General features: G+C 56.4%; 1 protein-coding gene across 1 annotated transcript; it reads right to left on the bottom strand.

Moving 5' to 3' along the window:
* On the bottom strand, positions 1 to 25,380 carry Arid3a (AT-rich interaction domain 3A). The gene is made up of 9 exons (XM_028771810.1): positions 25,205 to 25,380; positions 21,182 to 21,835; positions 20,328 to 20,646; positions 5,807 to 5,879; positions 3,442 to 3,625; positions 2,889 to 3,136; positions 1,617 to 1,898; positions 1,079 to 1,177; positions 1 to 424 (listed from the first exon to the last, which is right to left on the bottom strand). Exons 2-9 carry the CDS (start codon positions 21,571 to 21,573, stop codon positions 228 to 230), a joined length of 1,794 nt encoding a protein of 597 aa, XP_028627643.1. The 5' UTR covers positions 21,574 to 21,835; positions 25,205 to 25,380; the 3' UTR covers positions 1 to 227.

Below are 25,380 nucleotides of genomic sequence, written 5' to 3' on the forward strand. Positions count from 1 at the left end.
TTTGCTTTGCCCTGATTTATTAAATCTGTTTCTCCGTCTAGCTATCTTTCTCTATATGTATATATAGATATAGATATATAGATATTTTTTTTTCTCTCTCTCCTTTTTGGCGTCAGTGTGGCTCCTTGGGAATCTGCCCAGCCCACTGGGATTCTTCTGACATCCCAGGTCCCCGTGTGGCCGTGTGGTCCCTGTGGTGGGCGGGCAGCCATGCAACTTGGTTTCCTTTAAGGCAAGGAGTTATTTGAGGTAGAAGACATGGTGGGTGCTGACACCCCGGCCAGCCCCACCTGGCCACCGCTGCCAGTGCTGCCACTGGCTCCTGTCCGGCTACCCATGGTGTTGTTGGTACCGATGCTGCCAGTGCCACCTTTGCTGGGGGCGGAAGGTGGTGTAGGAGGTGGTGGCTGAGCAAACAGCACCCCTGAGACAAAGACAAAGGGAGGAACGTGTCACAGGGCTGGGCTTCTCAGGGGCACAGGCCTATGATCCCAGCAACTCAGGAGGCTGAGGCAGGAGGATCACTGGTGTGATCACTGGTGTGAAACAGAGGGCGTTCAAGACCAGCCAGAGTACATTGGCAAGACCCTGTCTGCCAACGGAGGCAAATTAGCAAACTGGCAAGACAGCTCAGTGGGTGAAGGTGCTTGCTGCCAAGCTGGATGCCCTGCGTTGGAGCACTAGGACCAGGTTGAAAGAAGAAAACAGCCTCCCATAGTGGCCCTCTGACCTCTGCATGGCCCCTCCTGAAGCTCCGAGATAAAACTGAGAGTCGGGACTCCCCCTCCTGGGGCAGTGGTGGGAGGACTCCCCTCCTGGGGCAGTGGTGGGAGGACTCCCCTCCTGGGGCAGTGGTGGGAGGACTCCCCTCCTGGGGCAGTGGTGGGAGGACTCCCCCTCCTGGGGCAGTGGTGGGAGGACTCCCCTCCTGGGGCAGTGGTGGGAGGACTCCCCTCCTGGGGCAGTGGTGGGAGGACTTCCCCCTCCTGGTCAGTGGTGGGAGGACTCTCCCTCCTTGGCAGTGGTAGGAGGACTCCCCCTCCTGGGGCAGTGGTGGGAGGGACCCCCCAGGCCTTACCTGTGTATACAATACCATTCATCTCCACTGACATGCTAATACTGTTGCTGCCATTGGCACTGGTGAGGCTCACGGCAGAGTCCTGGCGGCTCTCTGAGGCTATAGGGGCAAGAGATTCACCATGTAGGTCAGAGGTGTACCCGGGGAGTGGCTTGCTTCCTCTCTACCTACTCTATAGGCCTTTTTTCAAAGTTTTCGGTGGGGTTCTTTATTTGTTACTTATTTTTATGTTCAGGCATCACTATGTATCTCAAGCTGGCCCTGGACTCACCTTTCCTTGCTTCAACCTAAGCTGGGACAACAGGTACAGACCACCATGTGCGACCCCCACCACGACGGGCTCCACGGGACACAGATTCTGATCAATGTTAGCATTTCTTTAGAGCTTGCAGATTGTCAACTGGGCAGAGGGTGTTCCTCAGAGGACTGTGCTAACCCTGGATGCCTCAGTTTCTGCCGTGCTTCCTCCCCTTTCTGACTGATTGCCGGCATCTGTTCCGCCTGGCACATGGGAACGGGGGTTCGGAGCTGGTGGTACCTTGGCTGTTGATCCGGACGGTCATGGGCAGCTGGGCCGTCATGGCCAGGAGGCTCTGCTGCACAGCTCGCTGCATGAGCCGCTGCTGCTCGTCAACAACCAGAGCCATCTTCTTTTCTGGAGGTTCTGTGGATTCCAGCTTCTCCCGGAGTTGCTCCAGGGCAGCTGCCTGAGCTGCAACTGCAGCCTGGGCGGCTGCAGCCTGGGCAGCTACAACAGGGTGGCCTGCCAAAGACACAGGTAGGCGGCCTGGGACTGTGATGGGGATGGCCGAGTCTTCCTCTAGACAGACATAGGAGCAGATGGTCAGTAGGGGCCTGGGGAAGAGCTGGCTTTGCTGCCACCAAGGTGAATAGAAGCAGACACTCCCCAGCAGGTTTTTTTTTTTTTAGGGTTTGTTTGTTTGTTGTATGTAGCCCAGGCTGGCCTCAGACTCACTTTTGTAAGCTAAGGATGACTTTGAACTACTGATACACCTCCCACGTCTGGGATGACAGATACCGATGTGCACCGCCATACCTCACTTCTATGGTGTTGTCATGGCACCCAGGGCGCACTAGACAAGTCCTCTAGCCACCGAGCTACCACCTCAGCACTATGTATGTGTCGGGAAGAGTTCAGAGCCTCTGCAGACGAGACTGTCTACACTCGTGGGGACTTCCTCACTGAGAACGTGTGGACCTGGGCTTTGTGCTGGCAGAGGACTTCCAAGGACTTCATAGAACTCAGGCGGCTTCCCACCTGATACATAAGCCAAGCTCAGAAAAGACTAATGAGTTGCTTGGGGCACCTAGCATTAGACTCAGGGGGGTTCAAGGGTCAAAGTGTCATGACATGTCTGGAGGGTCTGGTATGTGTCAAAGGTCTCCACAGCTTAGAAGGAAACAGAAGTGACAAGTTAGTAATATTTGTCACACATCAGAGACCAGTGCTATGATTGATTAGCAATGCTGTGTTTAGAAAGGGATACAATGCTCAGCTAATAATGTCTGCCCTAGTGTAGACATGAGACACAGAACTCAGTTATAATGAACTCTGCAAACAGAAGCTAGACATAGGTCATACATGAGGCATGTCTGTCTTGGCAAAGAACTGAAGATTGCCTGATTGGTGATGTCTTTCTTCTGTAGATGGGGGATTGAAGAGCAGGAATTAACTAGTAATGTCTGCCTCTGGAACAGAAGGGGATACAGAGAACTCCTCCATACTAACTTGGGTTTACCATGGCTACCCAGAGAGATAAAAGGGTAACCTCCCCCTCACATGACTCACCTTTCTTGACCTTGGGTGCTGGGGTGATGGAGCTGCCATTGGTGCTGGTGGCAAGGCCCAAGGAAGTCCCCGGTAGCTTGGGTGAGGACAGCATGTTGTGGGCTCCGCTGGGTGAGTAGGCGAAAAGCGAACCCCCAAAGCTCTGGCGCCTGCCCTCCCGGCGGTTGCTGTCTATGGCGGCCTGGAGCTCGCTGGGGCTGCTCAGGCCTCGCCTCTCACACTCATAGGGGTAAAGATACTTCATGTACCTGTGGACAGGGAGACAAGATGGCACTGAGACGACCAGGGGCGTGTCACCCTGCCCCAGCTCAAGGAAGCAACACGTCATTTCAGGACAGAGGTGGAGAGGTATCTCAGAACATAGGGTATGGGCTATCTCAGGTCAGAAGTGGGTGTGCTATCTGAGGAGGAGGTGGTGGGCTATCTGAAGAGAGGGTGGTGGGCTACCTCAGGAGTAGGTAGGTGGTGGGCTATTTGAGAAAGGAGGCAATAGGCTATCCCAGGAGGAGGTGGTAGGCTATCCCAGAACAGGGTGGTCAGCCCTGGCACTCACTGTGTCCGGAGTGTGAAGGCAGCGCTGGTGATGGAGGTGGGCAGGTTGAGCCCCTTCGTGATCTCCCGCCACAGTTTCTTGTTGATCACCTCTACCAGGCCACCCTTCTCGGTCACCAGCACGTATAGCATGAACAGGTCGAGGACCTGCTTGGCCATGATGGGGATTCTGTTCACTGGAGTACCTGAGGGACACGAGTTGGGTGGGGAGGGCTGCTGAAGGCATCCTTGGTCACATGTCCCGGGCTCTGCGTTACCCCACCCTCTCCCGATCCACAAGAAGACTTAATGTGTAGCCACACATGTGCTCTCCCTAAACCTTTCTACAGTAGCATCACCCTTGGGTAACACCCCTGCTAGCCTCAGTTTCCCCCAAGAGAAGCCCCTGCTCATTGGGCCCGGGAGGGGGTTGGAGAGAGGCCAGCAGCCATCCTGGGGACATACAGGAGACTCCAGGGCCCCGGATATTCCCACTGCAGGCTTCCAACAACAGTAGTTGCCAAACAACCACAGGACATCCCCAGAGCCCTTCCCTCCTTAGCCATCCCGAGAGTGTGGCGGGCTTCAGTGGGGGCTGGAAAGGCTCTGCTAAGAGGATTTTCAGTTTTAAAAACAAGAGCATCCATTCTGCACCTGCACCTGGCGTCTTCATGCCTCAAAACGTCACCTCCATTTCCCCAAGCCTGCTACAGACAGGGCCCTACACCTTTCTGCCCGTCTAGACTCTAAGAGGTTTTGCATTTTATGCTCCAGGCCCAGCTCAGAGGCCAGCCTTAACTGGACTCTAACTCTTTTTTGGGGGGCAGGGGAGTTGAGACAGAGTTTCTCTGTGTAGCCCTGGCTGGCCTGGAACTCACTCTGTAGACCAGGCTGGCCTCAAACTCAGAAATCTGCCTGCCTCTGCCTCCCAAGTGCTGGGATTAAAGGCATGTGCCACCACCGCCCAGCTGGACTCTAATTCTTGTCTGTGAAATTGTAGGCCCAGGAGGCCTTCCCTGCCAGCCTGCTGAGGAAGGGGCTTCAGAGCCCGCCCCTGCGTACAGTGAGTGCTCAATAAAGAACATGGAAGATTGGCAACTGTCAGCCTCAACCCTGGCCACATATACGGCAACCATGCATCTGTCTCATGAGAGGGAGACCTCCCACCCTCTTTACTGAACTGGATGCTCTCGGGCCTGCCTCGCCTGACTCCACAGCCCCAGCAAGGCAGCACTGGGAGACCCTTCCCTATTGTAACCACCTCCTGCCCCTCCCAGCGTGGGTCAAGGCGTGCTCAGGGGAGGTGGATCTTGAACCCACCCCAGCCAATCACAGCTCAGTCCTCCAGGGAGGCCAGGAGGTAGGCAGGCCAGCCTCTGCTGGTGGAGGAAGTTTATATAGCCTAGGACCCGATGGAGGGCTGAGGCCGGGATGAGGAAAGGTAGGGGACAGTGGTAGGGTCACAGGCAGGACACCTCCCCCCATTTCCCATCTCCCATGAATTCTGAGAGAAATCTGTCTCAAGGACTCTGCTTTCTGATACGAAGGGGCGGGGTCTTTTTCCCTCCCAGGGAAGAGACTCATGGGCAGTAGGTTGTGCTGTCAGGGTAAGGGATGGTGGTTTGGATTCCAGATTCTAATTACCAGATACCTCAGAAGAAAGTATCAGAGGCGGCAGTGACGTGGGGTTCTGAGGGATACAGAGGAGTTTGTTGGTTTGACTGGGTGAGGGAGGTAGGGTTAGCTTCGGGCTTTCACAGCCCTTTGTGGTGCAATGGTTACATGAAAGCACTGAGGTTCCTGCCTTGCTGACCCATTATGGTGGGTGGGGATGAGGTGGTCAGCTCTGTGGCCCAGAGGCAGCTGGAGGCCTCCTGCTGTGTGCAGGGCTGGGGCAGGTGGGGATGCATGATAAGGCGGGGAGGGGAGATCTCTCCGGCCACATGAAGGGCAGCAGGGCTGGACCCAAGGAGGCTGAGCCCTGTGGATAGCTCAGGGGCTTCCTCACACCCACAGGGACCTGCAGGCCACACCCCGACATGGAAGGGTTAACTCAGAGGCCACTGGGCTGGGCCACAGGATCAGGAGGCCACAGTACCCCTTCACTGCCTTCCGGTGGGCAGGCCTGCAAGCATGTGTTTACAGAAGCTGGGCCCCAGAGATGGCCCCAGGCTGGCATAGGGCTCCTCCGCCCCTTCCTGCTGCATGCCTGAAGCCCGGACCATCCTTGGGCCTCAGTTTCCTCCCCTAAAACATGAAGATTGTAATGACCCAGACCCAGCCTGTCCCACCCTCCAGGAGAGAGAGTTTGGGTGGAGGTGGAGCTGGGGACGTCACAGAGTTTGGGGGAGCACATCTTGCTCCTCGTCAGCCCTGGGAGTGCTCACCTCGCTTTTGCATGAAGGTGAATAAGTCGTCCAGGAACTCCTTCCTCTTGGGGTCCGAATCCAGTTCATAGAGCTGTGGGCAAACCACAGGGGGCAGCAGCAGGAGATCAGCCAAGCCCACACACCCCAAGCTGCAGACATTGAAGGACCCCTCTACCACATCTAGGGGTCACTAACCAATGCTCCAGGGAGGGTCTTTCTGGCCTCTCCCAGGGTTAAAAGCTCTGGGCATTATCTTACAAGTCCATCAATCCAGCTACTGTTTGCCAACTCCTGGGTCCCTGGGGGCTCCCTTTCTTCTGTCTCCTGTGTAGAGTGACTGAGCGTCCTTCTGCCCACCCAGGCTGTGGTTGGTGGTGGGGGTAATGCAGGGCAGCTGTCACAGGACTATGCCCTGGGTGCCTGTGGGCACGAAGACTCACTGGCCAAGCAGAGGGAAGTGGGGCGGAGATAATTAGAATGCTCCACTGAATACCAGGCTTCAAATTAACCTCCAGGAATGCGGCTGGCTGGACGGTGGGGGGCCTAGAAACCACCAATTACACCTGGGTCTGCAGAATCCATCATTTGGTCTCCAAAAGCTTGGTGGGAGCCTCAGTAAGCAGCTGAGGCCAAACTATGATGCTTCTGACACGCAACATGCACGCACCCCGCCCCCAACTCATTTTCTCCATCTGTTCAATGGAAACCATGGATGGGGGAGACTGCCATCCTAGAAGAAAGCCAGGAGCCCAGGCCTCTGCCCTGGGTGGCCCAGTTGTCAGCTGCCCAGCTGCCCAACTCTGTCTGCACCCCACCCTGGGCCAGCCAGCACCAGACTGGCCGGCCCACATTCCTAAGTCCAGGGAGGCCTGCCTGAGGGTGTGGGGCCCTGCAGGGCCTCTGGGTGCCACACACAAGCGCCCGGAGTCGGCTGGGGCCTCCACATCTGCCCAAGGGGGTTCTGCCTTCTCTGGTGACGAGCACACAGCACCAGAGAGTGTGGATCCAAGGGTGAGCATGTCTGGTACATAGCAAGCACCTAATAAATGCCTCAGACTGCAACCTGATTTCCTCAAGAGATGAGTGCGGTATGGCACAGATGGGCAGATTGAGGACGGGTGGACTTGTGACCAGAGGACTGGATAGAACCTCCAACACTGCAGAGGCAGGAAGGAACCTCCCACAGGAGGGCTTGAGGCCCTGTGGGAACCCCAGGCCCTCAACCTAAGAGCAGTGACTAGAACCCCAGAATGCTTTCCTGGTCATGGGACAATCTCCAGGGTCCAGCCTCTTGGGCTTGGACCCCTCCACAAACCAGCACTAGAGGCTCCTTCCTCTGTTTCCCTATCTTCATTTAAAGCAATCCGGGTTGTGGTTGCACATGCCTTTAATCCCAGCACTTAAGGGAGTGAGAGGCAGGCATATTTGGGGGTTCCAGGCCAGCCTGGTCTACAGAGTGAGCTCCAGGACAGTCAGTGCTACACAGAGAAACCCTCTCTTGAAAAACCAAAAAAAAGAAAAGAAGGAAAGCAAGGCAGAAGACAGAAGAGCAGCCATCTGAGGGTATGGCTCCATCGGTGGGTTCCATCCCCAGCACCTCATAAACCAGGCATCTTAGCAACAAGCCTCTGTCATTCCATTATTCAGGAGGTGGAGGCTAGCCTGGGCTACATGAGACCCTATCTCAAATCAACAGTCACCACCCCAAACAGTTCTATCTTGAGCACTTGCCTTTGGGGAGGGGAAACTGAGGCTCAGCACAGTGTGCAGCTGCCTCACTAGGGAAGGGCCCCATGGATGTCTTCTAATAAGAGATTCCAAAAGACCAGAGGTGGCAGGGCCGGGTCGGATGCCTACAGGGACAGGACATCAAGTCAAAGCCATAAATGGGGACCCACAGGGATCCCCTAGCTGTCTGTAGGGGGAGGGTCAACAACAAAGACAGGCTATAAAAGCCCCGGATTTATAGAGATCTGGCCCTCCTTCTGGCTGCCCTCTGGGAGGACGTGTCCCACCCTGGAGAGCTGGCTCTAGGGGACAGTGTCCAGATTCCCCTTCTAGTTAAGCCCAGCACTATGACAGGTTTTGACCTGTTTTTCTTGTCTGGAACTGGACAGAGCACACAGCATGTGTCTAATAAATGTTTATTAACTATGCATGATTTCTCAGGCCTTGCGGTGGGTGTTCACTCCCTGTGGTGTGGTCCTGGCCCCTCCCAACCACTTCAGCTCAGCATACAGAGGCATACAGCAGGCACTTACTAAGTGTGCACTGCCTTTCCTTACCTCCCCTTCACAGTAAACTAACAGTTCCTTAGTGTGAGAAATGGCACCTGTCTACAGTCTGGATCACCCTGTGCTGTGTCCAAAAGGGAGGTCTTTGTGGTTTTTTTTTTCCTTTATAAGAACTTTTTGACTGGTGTGTGTGTGTGTGTGTGTGTGTCTTGAGACAGGGTCTAACCTGGAACTCTTGGCAACCCTCTTGCTTCTGTCTCCTGAGAAACTGGGATGACAGGCCTGAGCCAGCACCAACCCTTCCAGACCTGGCTGGCCCTGGGGCCCAGCTGCCCATGGTCACATCCCATCTGTAGGTTTCTGTTCTGGCCACACCTGGTCGTCCAGGGCCGTTCCCACAGGGGCCCAGGGCGGTGTCCTCAGAGCTAAGGGGCCCTGGCTGTCCCCAGCCGTTTAAAAAAAAAAAAAAAAGACTGTTCTGCATGTGTGTGTGTGTGTGTCCCCTGAGAAAACCTTTGTTCCCCAAGTTGTGGCAGCCCAGGCCCCCTACTGACTTCCTAGGGCTCCAAAGTCCACAGGGCCACACCTGGGACAGGTGCCAGGCAGGGTGGACCCCAGGAACGAAGACCCAACCCCAGCATGGACACTCCCCGCACTCCCTCAGTTTGGGGAACAGCGGCACACGGAGACTGACTCTGGTCTAAGCTGACACTCAGCTTAGCCCCCAGGCTCCAGAACCTTGTGAAAGGCGGCATGCACCTGGCAGATGGCATCTTTTGGTTTTATTTATTTTGAGGTAGGGACCCATGTAGCCCAGGCTGGCCCTCTGCCCCATTCCTCTCCCCAGCAGTGCTGGGGCCGCAGGTGACAACCCCCCCCCAACCCACACTGGCACCTGCTGTGGGGACTGAACTGCTTTCTCCTGAGTGATCAGATCTGAGTCAGCAGCCCCCGCCCCCAGGTGAGCAGGAACCCAGGAAAGCCATCTGGAGACAAAGGGACCTTGAAGACCCTGGGGAGTCTCTGCTTGCTCGGCAGGAATAAATGACCACACGAGTCTCCCAGTGCACATCCATTCTCTGTAAGGAGTTCTTAAAAGGGCTTTCTTTCACCAGATTGGGAGGCATGCATCTTTAATCCCAGCAAAACCAAAAACAAACAGGCTGCAGCAACAGCTTAGGGGTTAAGAGCGCTGACTACTCTTTTTGTTTGTCTGTTTCTTTGTTTTTGTTTTGTTTTTCGAGACAGGGTTTCTCTGTGTAGCCCAGGCTGGCCCCTCCCTCCTGAGTGCTGGGATTACTAGCATGCACCACTGCCCAGCACTTTTTTTTTTTTTTTGGGAAGTCATACATATAAATCTCAGATAACCTACAATCAAATACCTCTACTTCCAGAACATTCCACAACTCAACAAAAACACAGTCTGCAGGACCAGTCACCCCATCCTTTCTCCAGCCTCTGACACCCCCATAGCCACTTCTCAACTCTGTGCTGGGCTGGCTAGGGCATTTTCCACACTGTGTGGCCTTTTGTGTCTGGGTCTCTCATGAGCACGGTGTTCTCAGCTCCCTTCACCCTGGAAAGTGTAGTGGACTTTAGTCCAGTTCATGGCTACGTAATATCCCAGCATCTATTATCCACCTGTCTCTGGCCTGCTGGAGCCTTTATCCTTACCACATTCTTTGAGGATCTTGACAATTTTGTGTCTTTGGATAAGACATGACCCTCAACAATCTTTATAAAGCCACACAGATACAATGGTTGTGAGTTTCCTCCCTAGCCTGCATAAAACTCCCAACACCATCGGGGGACTTCCTTCTTCCAGCTGCCCAGGGATGAGGGGCTCAGAACTCTGCGAGTTTCAGGACTGGGCTGCACGTGTCCCCTCTTCCTCCCTGGCAGCCAGGCCCTGCTGTCCCCTGTCACTGGAGTCTCCTCTCCTGAAGAGACCATGCCTGGCCATATGGGCCTCCTGGGTGTCTTTACAGAGCTGGGCCCCAGGGCCTTTGCACTGTCTGGTCCTTCATCTAAGCCCTTTTCCCCACTGCAGTGAGGCCTTGGGCACCAAATGACTCAGCTCTGTGGGGGAAGTCCGAACCCTCCTGGGCAGACACACCCATTCCATCCTGCCACTGACAAGTGCTCAGGAGTTACCTGGACCCATTCTTCACTTGGGGAAACTGAGGCAGAGGTGATTTGTCAGTAACAGAACACCAAGGACCAGCTGGGCACTTGACTTTTCCATGGGGACCCAGGATGTGGCAGTGCACAGCTATCAACTTATATGGGGGAGGGTTAGGGAGGGGGGTGGCTATGACTTCCAGGCCAGCCCAGGCTACATAAGGAGACCCCATCTCAAAACAAATTTGAGCTCCTTCCCAGCACAGGGAGGCCAGGAAAGTCAGAAGTTCAAGGTATACTAGGCTACATAGTGAATTTGAGGGCAGCCTGGGCTACATCAGACCCTGTCTCAAAACACAAAATAAAATAAAAAGAATATTTTTTTCCAGTTGGAAAGTACTGGCCAGAGAGGATGCTGGGTACTAGCCACATAGTACTGACTCCAAAAGTCGAAGTCATAGAAATGCCTGAGATAGACGGCATTGTTAAGAAACCACGTCAGCAGGGTGGCCGTGGGGCACGCCTGTATGTAATCCCAGCACTGGTGAGGCAGAGGCAGGAGGATCTCTGAATTCGAGGCCAACCTGGTCTACAGAGAAAGCTCCAGGATAGCCAGGGCTACAGAGAGAGACCTTGTTGGAGGGGCTTAGTGAGGCCCAGGGATGGCAACGAAATGGGTGGGCACTGGCTCAGTGCCTCCCCCACCGGCTGTCCTGTGTATCTCTCCTCTTACCCGCGGGCACGGGGCACAGCGGCTGGGGCACAGGGTGTCAAGGTGAAGGTCTGGGGCTGTTATTTTCATATGTGGAAACCCAAGGAGTGTTACAGACATTACTGAGGCCTTGCGGCCAATGATAACATCATATGTACACTATAACCAGACACAAGGACCAGGCCAGCAGCTATGCAGAAGACCAAGGTAGGAGGACGCAAGTTCAAAGCAACCCTGGGTAACTTAGTGAGACCCCATTTCAAAATGAAGAGAGAGGATTGGGATGTAAAACAGGGGTGCAGCCCCTGCTCTCCAGAATCTCCCAGTGAGGGGTTGAGGGCGTGGTCAGGGTATAAGACAGATGCTTGGTCTCTTCCCAGAAACTGATCCTGGAGGGACAGGAGTGCCAAGTAGTGTGAGGGAGAAGAGCCTGGCGCTCTGCATTCAGCAAGGCCATCGTGAATATGTCGTGGCCAGCTCTCTTTGGGCTCTTTTGGCCACATGGTGGCCTCAGGGTGCACCTGAGGGCTAGGGGCTTCCCCTCCCAGCTGGCCAGCCGGCTCTTTCATTTCCTGTCAGCTCTGTGGGCACTGGGGGACAGCTCTGGCTCCTAGGAAATTGGGGAAGTGATTCTGGGCTGGGTCAAACATCTGTCTGTTCTGCTGCCCCCTGCAGAGGCTGGCCCCCTCTCCCCTCAGAGCACACTAGATGTCTCACTCATGAGGTAGATATTAATAGCCCTTCTGAAATGACCATTCAGAACCACAGGGGTGGCTGCCGCAGATGCCGGCCCCTGGGTTCCTGGCTACAGGGAGGTTTGATTAGGGGCCACCTCGGAACCTCAGCCTCATTTCCTGCGAAGGAAGGGAGTTGTGCCCAGAGTTCCCAGCTTGGTGACAAGACACATGTACCCAGCAAAGGTCAAGCCCAAGGGAGACGGCCAGGTCGGGGAATAAAACTGTTCAGTGCTAGCTTGCTTCACAATTGGGAAACTGAGGCACAGAAGTTGGGCAGGCAATGGCTAAAACAGAGGCACCTGTCAGAAAGTGCAAACAAGTTTGACTGCGGAAGCCGGCCCTAAGCCCCATGGAAGCCCAATACTTCAAAAGCAAGAGACTGAACGAGAGCCACTAAGGGGCAATGCCGCAGTGCGGAGCCTGTGGCCAAAGGTTCAAGGATCAGAAGCCAAGCGCAGTGGCGTAACTTGTTGATCTCAGCTACTGGGGAGGTCAATGCAGAAGGTTCACAAAATCCAGAAGAGCATCTATGTGCATGTGAGGGCTGAACGTGTGGCTGGAGGCAGAGCCCGCCTAGAATTCCCCAGTGAGGGCCTGGGGCATTGTCAGGGTGGAGCCCCACCTAGAATCCCCCAGTGAGGGGCTGGGGCGTGGTCAGGGTGGAGCCCCGCCTAGAATTCTGCAGTGATTGGCTTCTCCAGCTGTATCCCTGTAAGGACTCTGAAATTCCAGAAGGGACTTCCCTGTTGACCAGTGTGAACCTGGCTGTCTCACTGGATTATCAGGACAGGACCTGGGGACTGGTATCCCTTCATTAGCTGTAAAGGGTCTAGACAGACTGAAGCTTGTGCCTTAAGACAGAAATGGGGTCCCACCCTTCATCTAGCGGTACTGCTGGAGGGTCCCCATATTGTGAGCTAAGAACAGGTGGAATCCAGCCTTATGTGGTAGCTCCAAATGTCCACCTCCCACTGCAGGGACTTCCTGTCACACATTAGCAACAGAGCAGATGAACCCAGAGAAATACAGCTGGCATCCACTTCGTGCTCTGTGCTTCTGCTATGGAGCCGGATGTGGAGGCAGACACACACTCATTAAGATCTTGACCAAGTGACAGCAGCCAACTGTGCTCTGGATGGATGTCGGCCCCATTTCATGGAGGAGAAACTGAGGCTGGGAGGAAGGAGTGAGTGAGTGAGGCTGAGAAGTGTCCTTGGAGTCACAAGGGGTAGGTGGGTGGGCTGACAAGATGGTGGGTGAGGGACACCCCTACCCCCAGCACACCCCGGGGACTGGACAAACGCCGGCCTCCTGTAACTTGGCCCTGATACGGCAACATCCCAGGCCCAGCCTACAGCTCTGGATTGGCCCCTCCTACTGCTACACGCAAAGCCACAGATGTACCCAGACTGCATGGAGATGCTGGACACAGCTGAGAACGCAGCTGCTCCCCTCAGCCAGCCATGAGGACACACCCATTTCCCCCAGACAGCACCCCCACCCCACAGAGACAATGACTGTAGACTGGCTCACCCTGTCTGCCTGCCCCAGTGCACCCCACAGGGGCTCCTATAGCAGAGTACTTCTGCGTTTTTAGACAAGGTCTCTCTTCACAGCCCTGGCTGTTCTGGCCCTGGCTATACAGACCAGGCTGGCTTCGAACTCATAGAGGGAAACCTGCCTCTGTCTCCCAAGTGTTGGAATTAAAGGCATGTGCCGTCACTGCAGGATTCTTGAATGTGACTCCACAGTATATAACAGGTGACCCACTAAGGCTCACAGAAGGCCTGACTAGGACTCAAGCAAGACACACGTGAGGCAGACGGAGCGTATCGAGGACCCAGGAAGTCTGCTCCTGAGATTCAGCCATCTCCTGAGCAGCCAATCCGGGTTGGAGACTCAATCCCAGCTCCCTGACCTCCTTCCTCCATCCCCCATCGCCCCCACCCCCACTGGGATGACTGTGAGCCTGCACAGTGAGTGCTCTACCCACTGAGCCCCAGCCCCAGCTCCCTTGTCTGTGGTGTTATGAGAAGCACTGTGTAGCCCAGCTCAAAATGGCAATCCTCCTGCCTCCACTTCCTGAGCCTAGAATGGGTATATGTGAAGCGGGGACACAGGGCTCTGGTGTGGGGCCTGCCACAAGCCCCTTTTATGAGTGGCAGGCACTGTGCAGGTCCGACAGCACCTCCAGCACATTTGAGCCTGTGATGGGATGCAGCCTCCAGGGTTAGTCGGGTTGATGACCCCACCAGCCCACCACCCACCCCCTCAAAGACCCACAGACCCTGGCTTGGCCCTGACCACGGGGCAAGGCTGTGTCCCCAGACCAGGGCCTTCAATGGACACATTAGTTACCGTTTAACCCTGTGACCCCCAATTGTCCCCTGGCCGTGCGCAGCCAGGCGAGCCAGGAAGGGGCGGGCCATGGCCACCCCATGTGTGCCACCCAGCAGGCTGCACCAGGCCAGTCCTGGACTGGTTTTAAGGATGGATAGGCTTGGTCATGCTTGACAGCCAGCAGGGGCCACACTGAGCTGGCTTTCCAAGTGACATGTCTGCTACAGCCTACAATCCCTCCCTGGCTAAGAACAACTGTTTATAGGAGTTGACAGGTCCCCTGAGAACAGGCCTTTGTGACAAGTAGGGAAACTGAGGCAGGAGTCAGGCAGAGGCCTGCCTGGGGCTGGCCTGGCATAGAAGACCCAGCATTGGCTCTATCTGTACCTCAGTCACCACAGGCACTGCCTTAGCCTAGCCGGTACAGGCCCAATGAACAGCAGCTGATCTGTGTGTGTCCAGGACCACATGACCTGCAAGGTGACAGTTAACAGTCTCTTTCCAGTTCCCTGTTCTCAGAGCAGGGTGGGCTCTGCTCACCTAGAAGATGTACACACTACACACAGACACACACATACAGAAACACTTATAGACACTCACAGACACACATGCACACACACAGACACCACACACAGACACATCACACATACAGACACAGACACACCAAAGACACATCATACACAGACACATAGATACACAACCCACAGACATACTGCACATATGCACGACAAAGACATACACACTATACACAGACACACCACACATACAGAGATACACACCACACAGACACATATGCACAGACACACCACACACAGACACACCACACACAGACACACACATGCACACATAGACAAACAACACATGGATACCCCACACCTACACAGAGACATAGACGCAGAGACAGACAGACACACCTGAGCACACATCCACAACTGGCCAAGGGATAGGCACAAAGATTCTGGGAGATTTCCCTATGTGGCCCTGGGTCCCTGAGGCCACAGTCACCGAAGCCGTGGCCCTGGATCCCTAAGGCCACAGTCACAGAAGCCGTGGCCCTGGGTCTCTGAGGCCACAGTCACTGAAGCTGTGATAGCCAGCTTGTCACTGCTGTGTCCCATGCCCAGTGCAGATGTGGCCACCACACCCTCTTAGGGGCGGCAGCTTTTGGGACACCACTCCCTCTGCCATGGCGTGTGTTATTAGAAAGCGTGGGGCAGGACAGAGCTTGGCAATGGGTCATAGGGTGGGGAGCCTGGCTGGCGGCAGTGACCTGGTGGCCGAGTTGGCGGCACAGGGACCAGATAAGGTTCTTCCGGCTGACTCAGCGCAGTTCCCGGGGGTTGGCACGGGTCGGGGCGCGGTGCCAGGGCTGGCGGGCAGGCACCCTCCTGTGCCTGCCACAGCTCTCTGGCTCGGCGCCAGCAGCCACAAGAGCTTTGATGAGGTTGCCCAGGGGCTTCCCAACACCTCCAGTCCCTGACTCCCCAGCACCCGAGACTCCTGAGCCCCAGGAACACTCTGGGCTGGAGCTGGCCGCCAAAACTGGCTGGCAGCCCAGAGACAAACATGCCCCAGACAGTGACGCTGCCACCATCAGAATCTGGAGTCTGACCTCCGGGCCATCACACAGGTGGCCTGGGTCTGCCCGGCACACCCCTCGCTTCAGAAAATGTTAGCCTACCCTTCACCTTCTGGCCTCTCCAGTCCTTGGCTCCAAATCCACCCAGTACCTCTCTTTTTCTCCACTGCCCCACTGAGTCTAACTCTGGTTTCCTAGAATGTTCTAGAATGTCTAAGAAGTAGACCCTGCCATTCTTGCCTATCAGTGGACTCTTACACACTGTACAGAGCCCCACTGCTATGTCACTTCTTGCTGTCCAGCCTTAGGCAGGACAGGGAACAATCTGCCCACCTCCTCCCCAGCCCCCACCCCACACGGCCCCAGAGGCTCACAGTGTCATTTACAGCAGGAGAGGCAGAGTCACGTGAGTGACCAGTGCTGGAGACTATCACTCTCAGTAGCCATGAAGGCTTTGCCCGAGGCAGACAAGGCAGGCGACAGGCACAAAGACACGTGAGGGAGGTGACTGCAGACGGACCTGTCCGCCCCGCCCAGAGCTCCCACCTCCAGCACCTGGCTCCAGTCCCTCTCCCTGTATGAAGGGGGAGGGCAGGGAAAAATCACAGCAGCTGCCCTCAGGCCGGAGGCCTCTCTAAACACTTGGGATCCCTCGATACTAGAATGCTGTCCAGTGTCCTGGACGTCAAAGTAGACTTTAGGGAGAGAGGACAAGATGGTTCGGAGGGCAAAGGAGCTTGCAGCCAAGTCCTGTGACCCAAGCTCAATTCCTAACCCTAGACCCAGAGGAAGGAAGGAGAAAACTGACTACTTGAGTTGTTCACTGACATCCATGGAGACTGCGACATGCAGGCCCCGCCCACACAAAGCAAACAAACAAATGTGAAAAACAAAAGCAAACATTTTTAAAAGGCTAGGAAGAAAGGGGAGAGGGTATGCCTGAGACCCTGGCTTTCAGGAGATTTTGGTAGGAATGGAGAGTTCTGAGCCAGCCTGGGCCACAGCACCAGGTCCTGAGCTGTACCTGTGGGAGGGATGCTTGACTCCTGACCTGCCAGGACTCACTGTTTCTGTGAAGGAAGATGAGGCTCGGTGAGGCTGCCGGCTTTCTCTAAAACCCTGCTGTCACCAGGTTCTTTTTATCCATCCTGGGCCAGAATCTCAAGAGGGCTGGAGGCAGCCAGTCCTTCTTGCACGGAACTATGACCATCCTGTGCCTCAGTTTCCCTCCACAGTCCCTTCCTTGTAGATGAGATAAGGAGCCCGTTAACTTTTTCTCTTTTCCAACAGGTTCTTTGGACTCAGTTTGTGGACTTGTGATCCCCCTGCTCCTAACTCTTGGGGGCAGGATGATATGAACTCCTTAATGCTCCTGCCTCAACCTCTCCGGTGCTGAGGAAGACAGGCACACACCCCGACCATTTCTGACATCAGGCCTGGGTTCTGCAGGGAATGGAGGGCAGTAGATGTGGAGGGACAGGGCCCTCCCCACACATGGGGAACGGAGACAGTCAGCTGCCGGCCACAGAACTCCTAACAGGCACTTATCCGATTGCTGTTCTACCTAGCAATTTCATTGCAGACACACGCCCAAGAGAACAAGAACGAACCCACGGAAGCCAAAAGGGGCAAATAGCCCAGTGTCCAGCATGGATGCAACGAACGCACAGAGTCTACCCACACAGCCTGTATCACACGGCTGTGCACAGGGGCAGGGACTCTGACAGGGCAGAGCCTGGAGGACACTGTGCCCTCTGCCACAGGAAGTGCCCAGAACAGGGGCATGAACATTGGGATCTGGGTAGTTGACAAGTGACCAGGCTGTGGGGGTAGAGATGGAAGAACCAGAACATTCAGAACTTTACAGTTATTTCATTCAGTCATAAATTTGAATCTGTGAGGAGCAAAAAGTCAGGCGTGGTGGTGCAGGCATGGTGGTGCAGGCGTGGTGGTGCAGGCATGGTGGTACATACCCACTATCCCGGGACTCAGGAGGCTCAGGTCAGGGAACATCCTGACCTTCACAGCAAGAGGCTTCTCCAACAACAACAACAACAACAACAGCCACCACCACCTGGACCTGATGACTCATGCCTTTAATCCCAGCAGTAGGGGAGGGGGGAGGATGAGGCAGGCAGATCTCTGTGAATTCAAGGCCAGCCTCATCTACTGAGTTTAGGACAGCCAGGGCTACACAGAGAAACCCTGTCTCAGAGAAACAACAAAAAACTCACAAAAGACTGGCTGCTTGAAAAGTCCCAGCAAAGCCACTGTGAGCCCGGGTATGGCCATATGGGGACAAGAAAGCTACAGGATGGGTGTCCAATGCCAGGAGACCCAGATCCTAATCGCAGCCACTGACTTCAGCCCGTGTCCCCTCCCCAGACCCACAGCCCAGGGTGGATCCCAGCTGTCTAGGCTCAGCTGGTGGAAGCCAGCCGTGGCCAAGACTGGGAAGGAAGACACGGAAACAGTGCCAAGGGCCCAGGCAGCCAGCACCGCCACGTGCCAGGAAGAGAGTGGGGCAGAAGCCAGAGTCAACACAGGCCGGGCCTGGGGCTGACATCTGTGGAGCTGGCTGGACCACTATTGACACAGACTGCACAGGTGCCAGGCCAGCAGGGCAGCACGTGGGACCTTCCACAGAGACAGTGAACAGTCCCAGCAGGCGCTTGCTCATCATCCCCAAATCCGTCCCATCTTGGTTCCTACAGGACCAGCTGGCCCATAACACAGGGAGCTTCCTACTCTGTGTCCTCAGTTTTCCCGTCTCCAACTGCACAGAAACCCCTCACAGGCTGTATCTCTGCATGACCTTTGACTCTGCCCAGGATATCCCCAGAACATCCCAACAATGGCTCTCTCGGCCCTCCTTTGTCTCACTGCACTGGGGGTCCAGCTGCCCTTAAATGCCTAGCCGGCAAGGAGCACTGGGGTCTGTCAGCATGCACAGGGGACACCCACGGATCTCTAACCATAAATGGCAGTCTCAGATTGGTCTTAGTCCCTGGGCCAGCTGTGACATAGTGGAAGAGAGATGTCCCACTTGTTTGGCACTGGGGTTTGCAGGGAGCTAAATCCCGGGCAGTGAGCAAGTCAGGAAAAGTAATGGGTGTAACCTGCCCTCAAAGTGGCTACACCAGTACCTGCACAGACCTTGAGAACTCACAGCACGAGGCCCCTACTGGGCGACAGACCCCCAACTCCTTAGTAAGACACATTCCAGGATGGCCCGGGCTGCCTCTGTGTTAGACCGGGAGACAAGCATAGAGCAGGGTGGAGCCTACACAACCCAGCCCAGCACAGAGACGTTTGTGCAGTGTGTTTACTGAGGATCTCCGGGGAACCCGGGGAACAGTCTTGAAGCCCACAGCCAACTCTGGGCCTCGGGTGGGACTGAGTCACACCCAGGAGCAGTGACATGCATTTGACAGGTCAGCTGGCAGGCTGCCCAACACACATCTAAGCAAGCCAGGGCGAGAAGCAGAGATGGAAGGCTGCTCCACCCAGCCCAAGCCCTGTCTCAGCAGGTCCCACGAGGGCACAGGTTAGCCCTTCTCTCCGTTCCTCGAAACTATTCTTTGTGCCCCAGGGCCTTTGCATGGCTGTGCCACCAGCACAAGGTATTTACTGAGCCCTGCTGCACAAGTACCATAGTCCTAACCCAACCTGAGACCTCATGGTGCTTCAGCTCAACGGCTCCCCAGGGACGCCCATCTCTAGTCTTCTGCCTCAGTTGGAAGGGGTCTCTGAAGGGGACCTCAGGCCCCACCCAAAAGCAGAGCTCAGGTCCCCCTTGAAGCTAGTCTGACCAGCTCTGTCCCGGGGGAGTATCAGGAGCTCTCAGCCACCTCTGGGGCCACCTCATAGCCCACACAGGACTTGGCCCTGGAGCCAGCCCGGCAGCCGGTTTCCTCCCAGGCCACACACTCAGGGGTCGTTGGGCCAGCTGGCCAAGCTGGAATGCAGGCCCCAGCCCGGCAGGCCAACCATCTGGTTTCCATCGGCCTACTGACTTCAAAGGCTCCCTGCTGACCACTTCCTCCAGCGTGGCTGCCTGCAGGGAAGAGCTGGGGCAGTCTGAGCTTCCTCCATGCCCCTCCCAGGCCCGGGAAGCCTGTGTGGGGGTCCCACAGACTGCCCCCCCCACCTAGTCCACCAATACCAGCACCCCTGGAACTGTCCACCACAAGATTCTGTGACTGGCTCCTGCTGGCTCCAGCACCTTCACAATTCTGTGGCCACCAAGTGTCCCTTGGCCACACCCTGGACCAGCACTGCCTTGGGACACTAGCCCTCTGGACACTGAGGCCCACAGCACACGCTATCGATCCTCAGAGCTCTTCAGAGGCTGACTCCACACCCATGTGAGCCAGAGCTGGGTGCTGGGCACCTCCCTCTGTTCCTTTCCACCTTAGGTTTTGAGGCAGGATCTCTCACTGACCCTGGGCTCACTGACTGCTTGGCTACACGGCCAGCAAACCTCAGGGATCCTCTTGCCTCCACCTCCCAACACCAGGATTGCAAAAACACGTGGTATTACGCTCGGCTTTTTATATGTGTGCTGAGGGTCAGAACACAGTCCTCCTGTTTGCACAGCAAGAGCTCTTTATCCACTGAGCCATCCCCCAACACCCACAAACCACCTTTCTCCTGGAGAGGACCAGGCGGAACCCCTCAGTATTCCCGAAGTTAAGCCTCACACAGGGTCTAAGCAGGGCCTCGCCAGAGTCCCGCAGTGCCCAAGTCAAAATTCCTGGGGTCTGTGGGGTGATCAAAGGCCCCCCCAGGGGCTGGATCCAAGCACATGGCCTACCTGTTTGAACTGCTCCTCAAATGTCCAGTCTCCGTGGTCCGGTGGTGGCATCTGGGAAGCCACATGACTGGGATGAGCCGGGCCAGGTCCCAGGCGCTCAGGGCCACTCAGCATCCTGGGACCGCCATCCCCACGGAAAGCCTGAGCCAGAGGGGTCTTGTGGGTGAACAGGCCTGCAGAGCCCAGGCTGGCAGACTCTGGGGGACCCAGACCTTCTTCTTCCTCCTCCTCCTCCTCTTCCTCAAAGTCATCTTCATCTTCCTCATCCTCTTCCTCCTCCCCCAGTTCTTCCAGCTCTTGCTCTTCCCACTTGGGCTTCCTGGAATGGACACAGGGCACCCTGTCATCAGGAGAACACCAGACACCACCATGCCTCAGTGGCAGGGACAGGCCCACCCACGGCCCCAGCCTTAGTTTCTTCCTCTGCAGACAAGCTGAGCAGCCACAAGACCTCTCAGGGCACCAAGTGGGACCCTGTCCACATCTTACTTCACCCCCGAACAAGCTCCTATAAGGGTCCCCAAAACATCTTCCCAAAGGTTCTTGCCCCAGGACCTTTGCACATGTGGCTCCCAGCACTAGACTTGAGTGAGGTTCTCCATCTACTCCTCAGTCACGTTCTATCCAAACTTGGCCTCCTCCCCCATGGCACCCCAGCCTAATGCTCTTGGCAGCCTTTGGCCCAACCCCAAAGCTCTCTGAGTCTCGGGATAGCAGTACAGCAGACCCTCAAGGAATCACAGAAGCACTCAGCAAACACCTGCTCGGACATGCAGCGTCCCGTCACCCTCACTGGCTCCCACGTTTCAGATGCACCATGATTAGACGCCGCTGTCCCCAACCCTAACACTCACATGTCATCCTCAGAGCCCACGTCCATCAAATGCCCATCTCCTTCGGTGTGTCCTGGTCCCTCCAGGCCACTTCCAGGCAGGGCAGGTGAACTCAGAGTGCCTTCCCGGGCTGTGTCTTCGTCCTCGGAGCTAGGAGGCCTGTCCTCAAAGCCCCTGGGAGAGGACGGATGTCCCAAGCCGGCGGCGACGGCTCTCATGGCAGCCAGGGCGGCCATCTGCGTCCTATGCATCCGGGCATTCTCAGGCTCCCTGTCCTCTTCTGTCATGGCGGTCCGAGCCCGGACACCAGTGGGTTCAGGTGGTGGGGGTGGTGGAGGCTGCCGAGCCTCCAGTTCCTGCCGGGCACGCTGTTGCCTCTGAATGAGAGTCTCCATCACAGCCTGAAGCTTCATGGCCCTGCGGGCCGGGCCACCCCGGGCACCAGGGGCAGTTGGTGGGGGTGGCCCCTGCGGGGAGGGGTCTTGGCCGCACTGCAGCGTGGGACCCTCGGGGGAGCCGGAACAGTGCAGGGTGGCGGCTGGCAGAGGCGGAGGCTGCCAACTCAGGCTGAAAGCTGGTGGGGCATGCCAGGAGCGACCAGTGGGATCCTTATTGTTACGTCGGGCACCTGGGGGCAGAGGCTGGTGTCGCGCTCATTCAAGCACCTGCAGACTCCTGGGAGAACACAGCAAGAGATGAGGTCAGACTCCACCTGTACCCCACTGACACATCCTGCCCCAGAAGACGACAGCAAAGGCTGATGGGAGAATTGCTCGCACCTGCTTGGGGTTCGCACTCCCATCTGCCTATCTGCAGGTTCCTCAGGACCAGGGTCACTGCAGTGGACACTAAGGGAATCTCTGGGTCCCCTCTGGTCAGGTCCACCAGGGACACCTTGGGTTATTGTCCCATAAGAAGAGCAGTGGGGGAGGGGCCTGGTGTTCTTGCTTTCTTATTGGTCGTACCCCCTTCTAGACCGCAGAGTCCCTCTGGGTTCTGGATTCTGGCTCTAAGTTCTAAATGTTGCTTAGCCCAGAGGGACCCGAGGAACCCTGGCCAAGATTAGACAGCCACTGTGTAGGAGCGGTGGACAAACGTGTCCGCTCACAGCCTGCTTTCTCAGATGTCCCTCAGCTGGCCTCTGGGCCTTGGCGTACCACCAGGATGGTACAAGTGCCCCCTTGCCTCACACTTGGGAACCAAGCAGGTGTCATCTGCGTGTCCTGTGCAGCCCGAGGCTCTCTGCAGAGGACACAGGTCTGCCATCACTAGTTTGTGGAGCTCCAAGGGGGGAAATGTCCCAGAATACAGCATGTGTCCCTGCCAGGACCCCTTCTGGGCCTCCCTTCAGCCAGCACCAGAATCCAGGTCCCACCTGGCCCCAGACCACAACTCGATCCCCACATGAGTCACCAATAAGACAGTGGACAGTGCCCAGCAGGCTGGGGCCTACACACAAACTGCCTGAGATCAAGGAACCACAGGGCAGGGGAAAGTTTAGTCCACCCTGCAGACAGAGTCTGCACCCTCTGTCTCACCCGAACCTCAGAAGTCTATGCATACAGAAACCCTGGAAAGACCCCAACAACCCAGTGTGTGAGGAAGGCAGACAGCTCCTGGCTGTTCACACTGAGGACGTCCTGGTCACCTGCTCTCCTGAGTAAGGAGACCGCTGCAGTTCAGGACTCTCAAGACCTTCAAGGAGAACGGGGACCTGTAAGGTCCCCCTCCCTAGATATCTGCTCACCCCAAACCTTGAGCTTCCAGCAGAATGCTGGCAGGTGGATGTCCCCAACAGAAAAGGGAGCCAAGAGTCACCCTTCAGCCTAGGCTTCCCGAGACAGGAAAATCTTGGAGGCCTGGACACAAGAGTGGCCGCCCAGCTGTCAACACTCACAGTCCCTCCACACCCTGTGGCTGCTGGTCACCCTGGCCCATGAGACCCAAGAACTGCTGGAGGGGACATTTCTGGACAACGTCTGGCTTGATCTCTGGCCCTTCCCCCACCCTGCTGAACATACCCCTCTACGGAAATGCTGAAAGTGACACCCCCTCTTTGAGGGTGGGGTAGGGGAACAAACAAGGAAAAAGCTAGAGGAAGCCCCTCTCCCAGCCTCCCGACCCCCCTCCCAGGCCTGTTTGGTTTAATGACCCTTCCTGGTTGAGGGGTGGGGGGAGGGGAGCAGGATAGGCTTCCACTGGTTGGGCTGGTAGCGGTGAAGGGGGGCAGATGGGAACCCCAAAGCTGTCCCTGGGTCAGGCCCAGACATCCCCCCACCCTCCAGAGGTTCCAGTACCCCTAAGTTAATGTTGCCCATCCTTAGAGCCCCCTTCCCCAGCCCTTTGTCCTTGTCCCCATCCTCAATTTATGATGTTTTCAGAGAGAAGGTCTACTAGGACGTGGTAGCTAGTGTTTGTGGAGGGGGGATCTGGCTGGGGAGGGGACTAGACCCAGAGCCACACCCTCATCCCCTCCACCTCCACGCCTCAGGTCAGAGAGAGAGAGAGAGAGAGAGAAAAGGAGGGAGGAACGGAGAGATGGAAGCAGGAGGGGTAGAGAGAGGAAAAGGGAGAGAGAAAGAGAGAGAGACAGAGAGAGAGACAGAGAGAGACAGAGAGAGAGAGAGAAAGAGAGAGAGAAAGAGAGAGAGAGAGACAGAGACAGAGACAGAGAGAGAGGTCACCAGCTCGGCCAGGCCTTGCAAAACATGGTTATTTGGAGTTGTGCAAGGCCAGGGCCCGAGGGTGACGAAAGGGGCCCCTCTCTCCTCCCAGGGAGGTGGAGGGGGAAGGGCAGGAGCGGGGAGGGGGCTGGGAAAGAAGGCACCGTGCCCCCCGACCAAGAGACGTGTGCAAAAACACACCCCAGTCAGAGGACAAACGTAAAACAACAAAACAAACAAACAACCCCCCCCAACGGAGTCGGTATTTCAAAGGCTTCTTGGAAAGAGCGAGCTCCAGGGTGGGGGTGGGGGGAACCCTGCTGCCCAAGTCGTAAAAAACGGAAGATATTTGACAAACCCGCTGCGAGTTGACACACACGCGCGCACTCCGCGCTTCCTGCTCCCTCTTTTGTGTCCGGGGGCTGGGGGGGGGCTGGGACCCTATGGGAGGGACCTGGATCGGCGCACCCCGCAGGGCAAGTGGAGACCCTAGTGGCACACTGGAGCTAGGGAACGAAATGGGTGGGGGGAAAGGTGGACTCTGCTGGACACTGGTTTGGAAGAGAAAAAGAACTGTAGGCATCAGGGCGTGGTGGTGCGCCTGGCCTGGGATTTTCCCTAGCAGTTGGAAAGGAAAGCTGCGGCAGGGGGATGGCCTCGAGTTTCAGGCTGGTCTGCGCTTTAAGCGGAGTTCTAAGCCAGCCCATACTACACTGTGAGATCCTATCTCCAAACATCTTTTTTAATTAATAAGAAAAACCAAAGCCATGTCCCCAGAGCGCAGCCCCCAGTCCTCTGTGCGCGCGTATATACACGGACACACACCCCGGGTCTGTTTCCTTCCGCCAGCGATCAGCGCGCACTCGCGACCCCCGCGCATTCGCGTACCGGATGAAAGGTCTCCAAGATCTACAACCGCGACAGCCACCCCAACTCTGATTCCGTCGAGTCGCCTACTCAGCCCTGCACCCCTCTACGCGCGCGTCTTTGCCTAACTTTGGAGACCCGGCAATTGTCGGGTTTCCAGGGTGCCCTAGGCTGCCACCTTTAGGGGAGATCGCTGGAGCGCGTTGCAAAAGGCCTTACCGCTCGGGGTGGCCCGGGGGGCGCATGCCCGGGTGCCCGGAGTCCAGCCCAGAGTCCAGCCTGCTGGTGGCCTCCAGTGGCCTCTCTCCCCCTTGGCCTCCCCCTGGTGCCCGGTGCACGCTCCTGGCTCCCGGGTCACCCGCCTCACCGAATCTCCAGGCCGCGTCTGTCTACATCTCCATCCGTCTGGATCGGATAGGGACGAGGTCTCCGCGCGCGACCGGCCCCCCGCCCCGCCCCTCCCCCACCCAGCAGACGAATCGCCGTGTGACAAATTGCTCTCAGATGCAAATACCTCGCCGGTGATTCAGCAGCCCCGGGGACGCAGGAGGTGGTGGGTGTCTCTCCAGGGTCCCCCTTTCTATGCTTTCCCAGGACACCACACCGGGGTCCCCCCTCTCCAACTCAATCTGAGGACGTCCACGGTGGGAGGAGGTGGAGGGGAGCCGGAGAGCCGCCACAGAGTGGACG

This window comes from Grammomys surdaster, unplaced genomic scaffold, assembly GCF_004785775.1.
Source record: "Grammomys surdaster isolate TR1022 unplaced genomic scaffold, NIH_TR_1.0 209, whole genome shotgun sequence".
In the NCBI taxonomy this organism is placed as follows: Eukaryota; Metazoa; Chordata; class Mammalia; order Rodentia; family Muridae; genus Grammomys; species Grammomys surdaster.

Excerpts from the sequence above, each read along its gene's own strand:
- Arid3a (XM_028771810.1), bottom strand. The coding sequence starts at position 21,573 with ATGAAGCTTCAGGCTGTGATGGAGACTCTCATTCAGAGGCAACAGCGT. Across the intron at positions 3,137-3,441 it reads GCCTTCACACTCCGGACACA|GTACATGAAGTATCTTTACC; the intron begins GTGAGTGCCAGG and ends CCCTGTCCACAG. Across the intron at positions 1,899-2,888 it reads AGCACCCAAGGTCAAGAAAG|AGGAAGACTCGGCCATCCCC; the intron begins GTGAGTCATGTG and ends ATGTCTGTCTAG.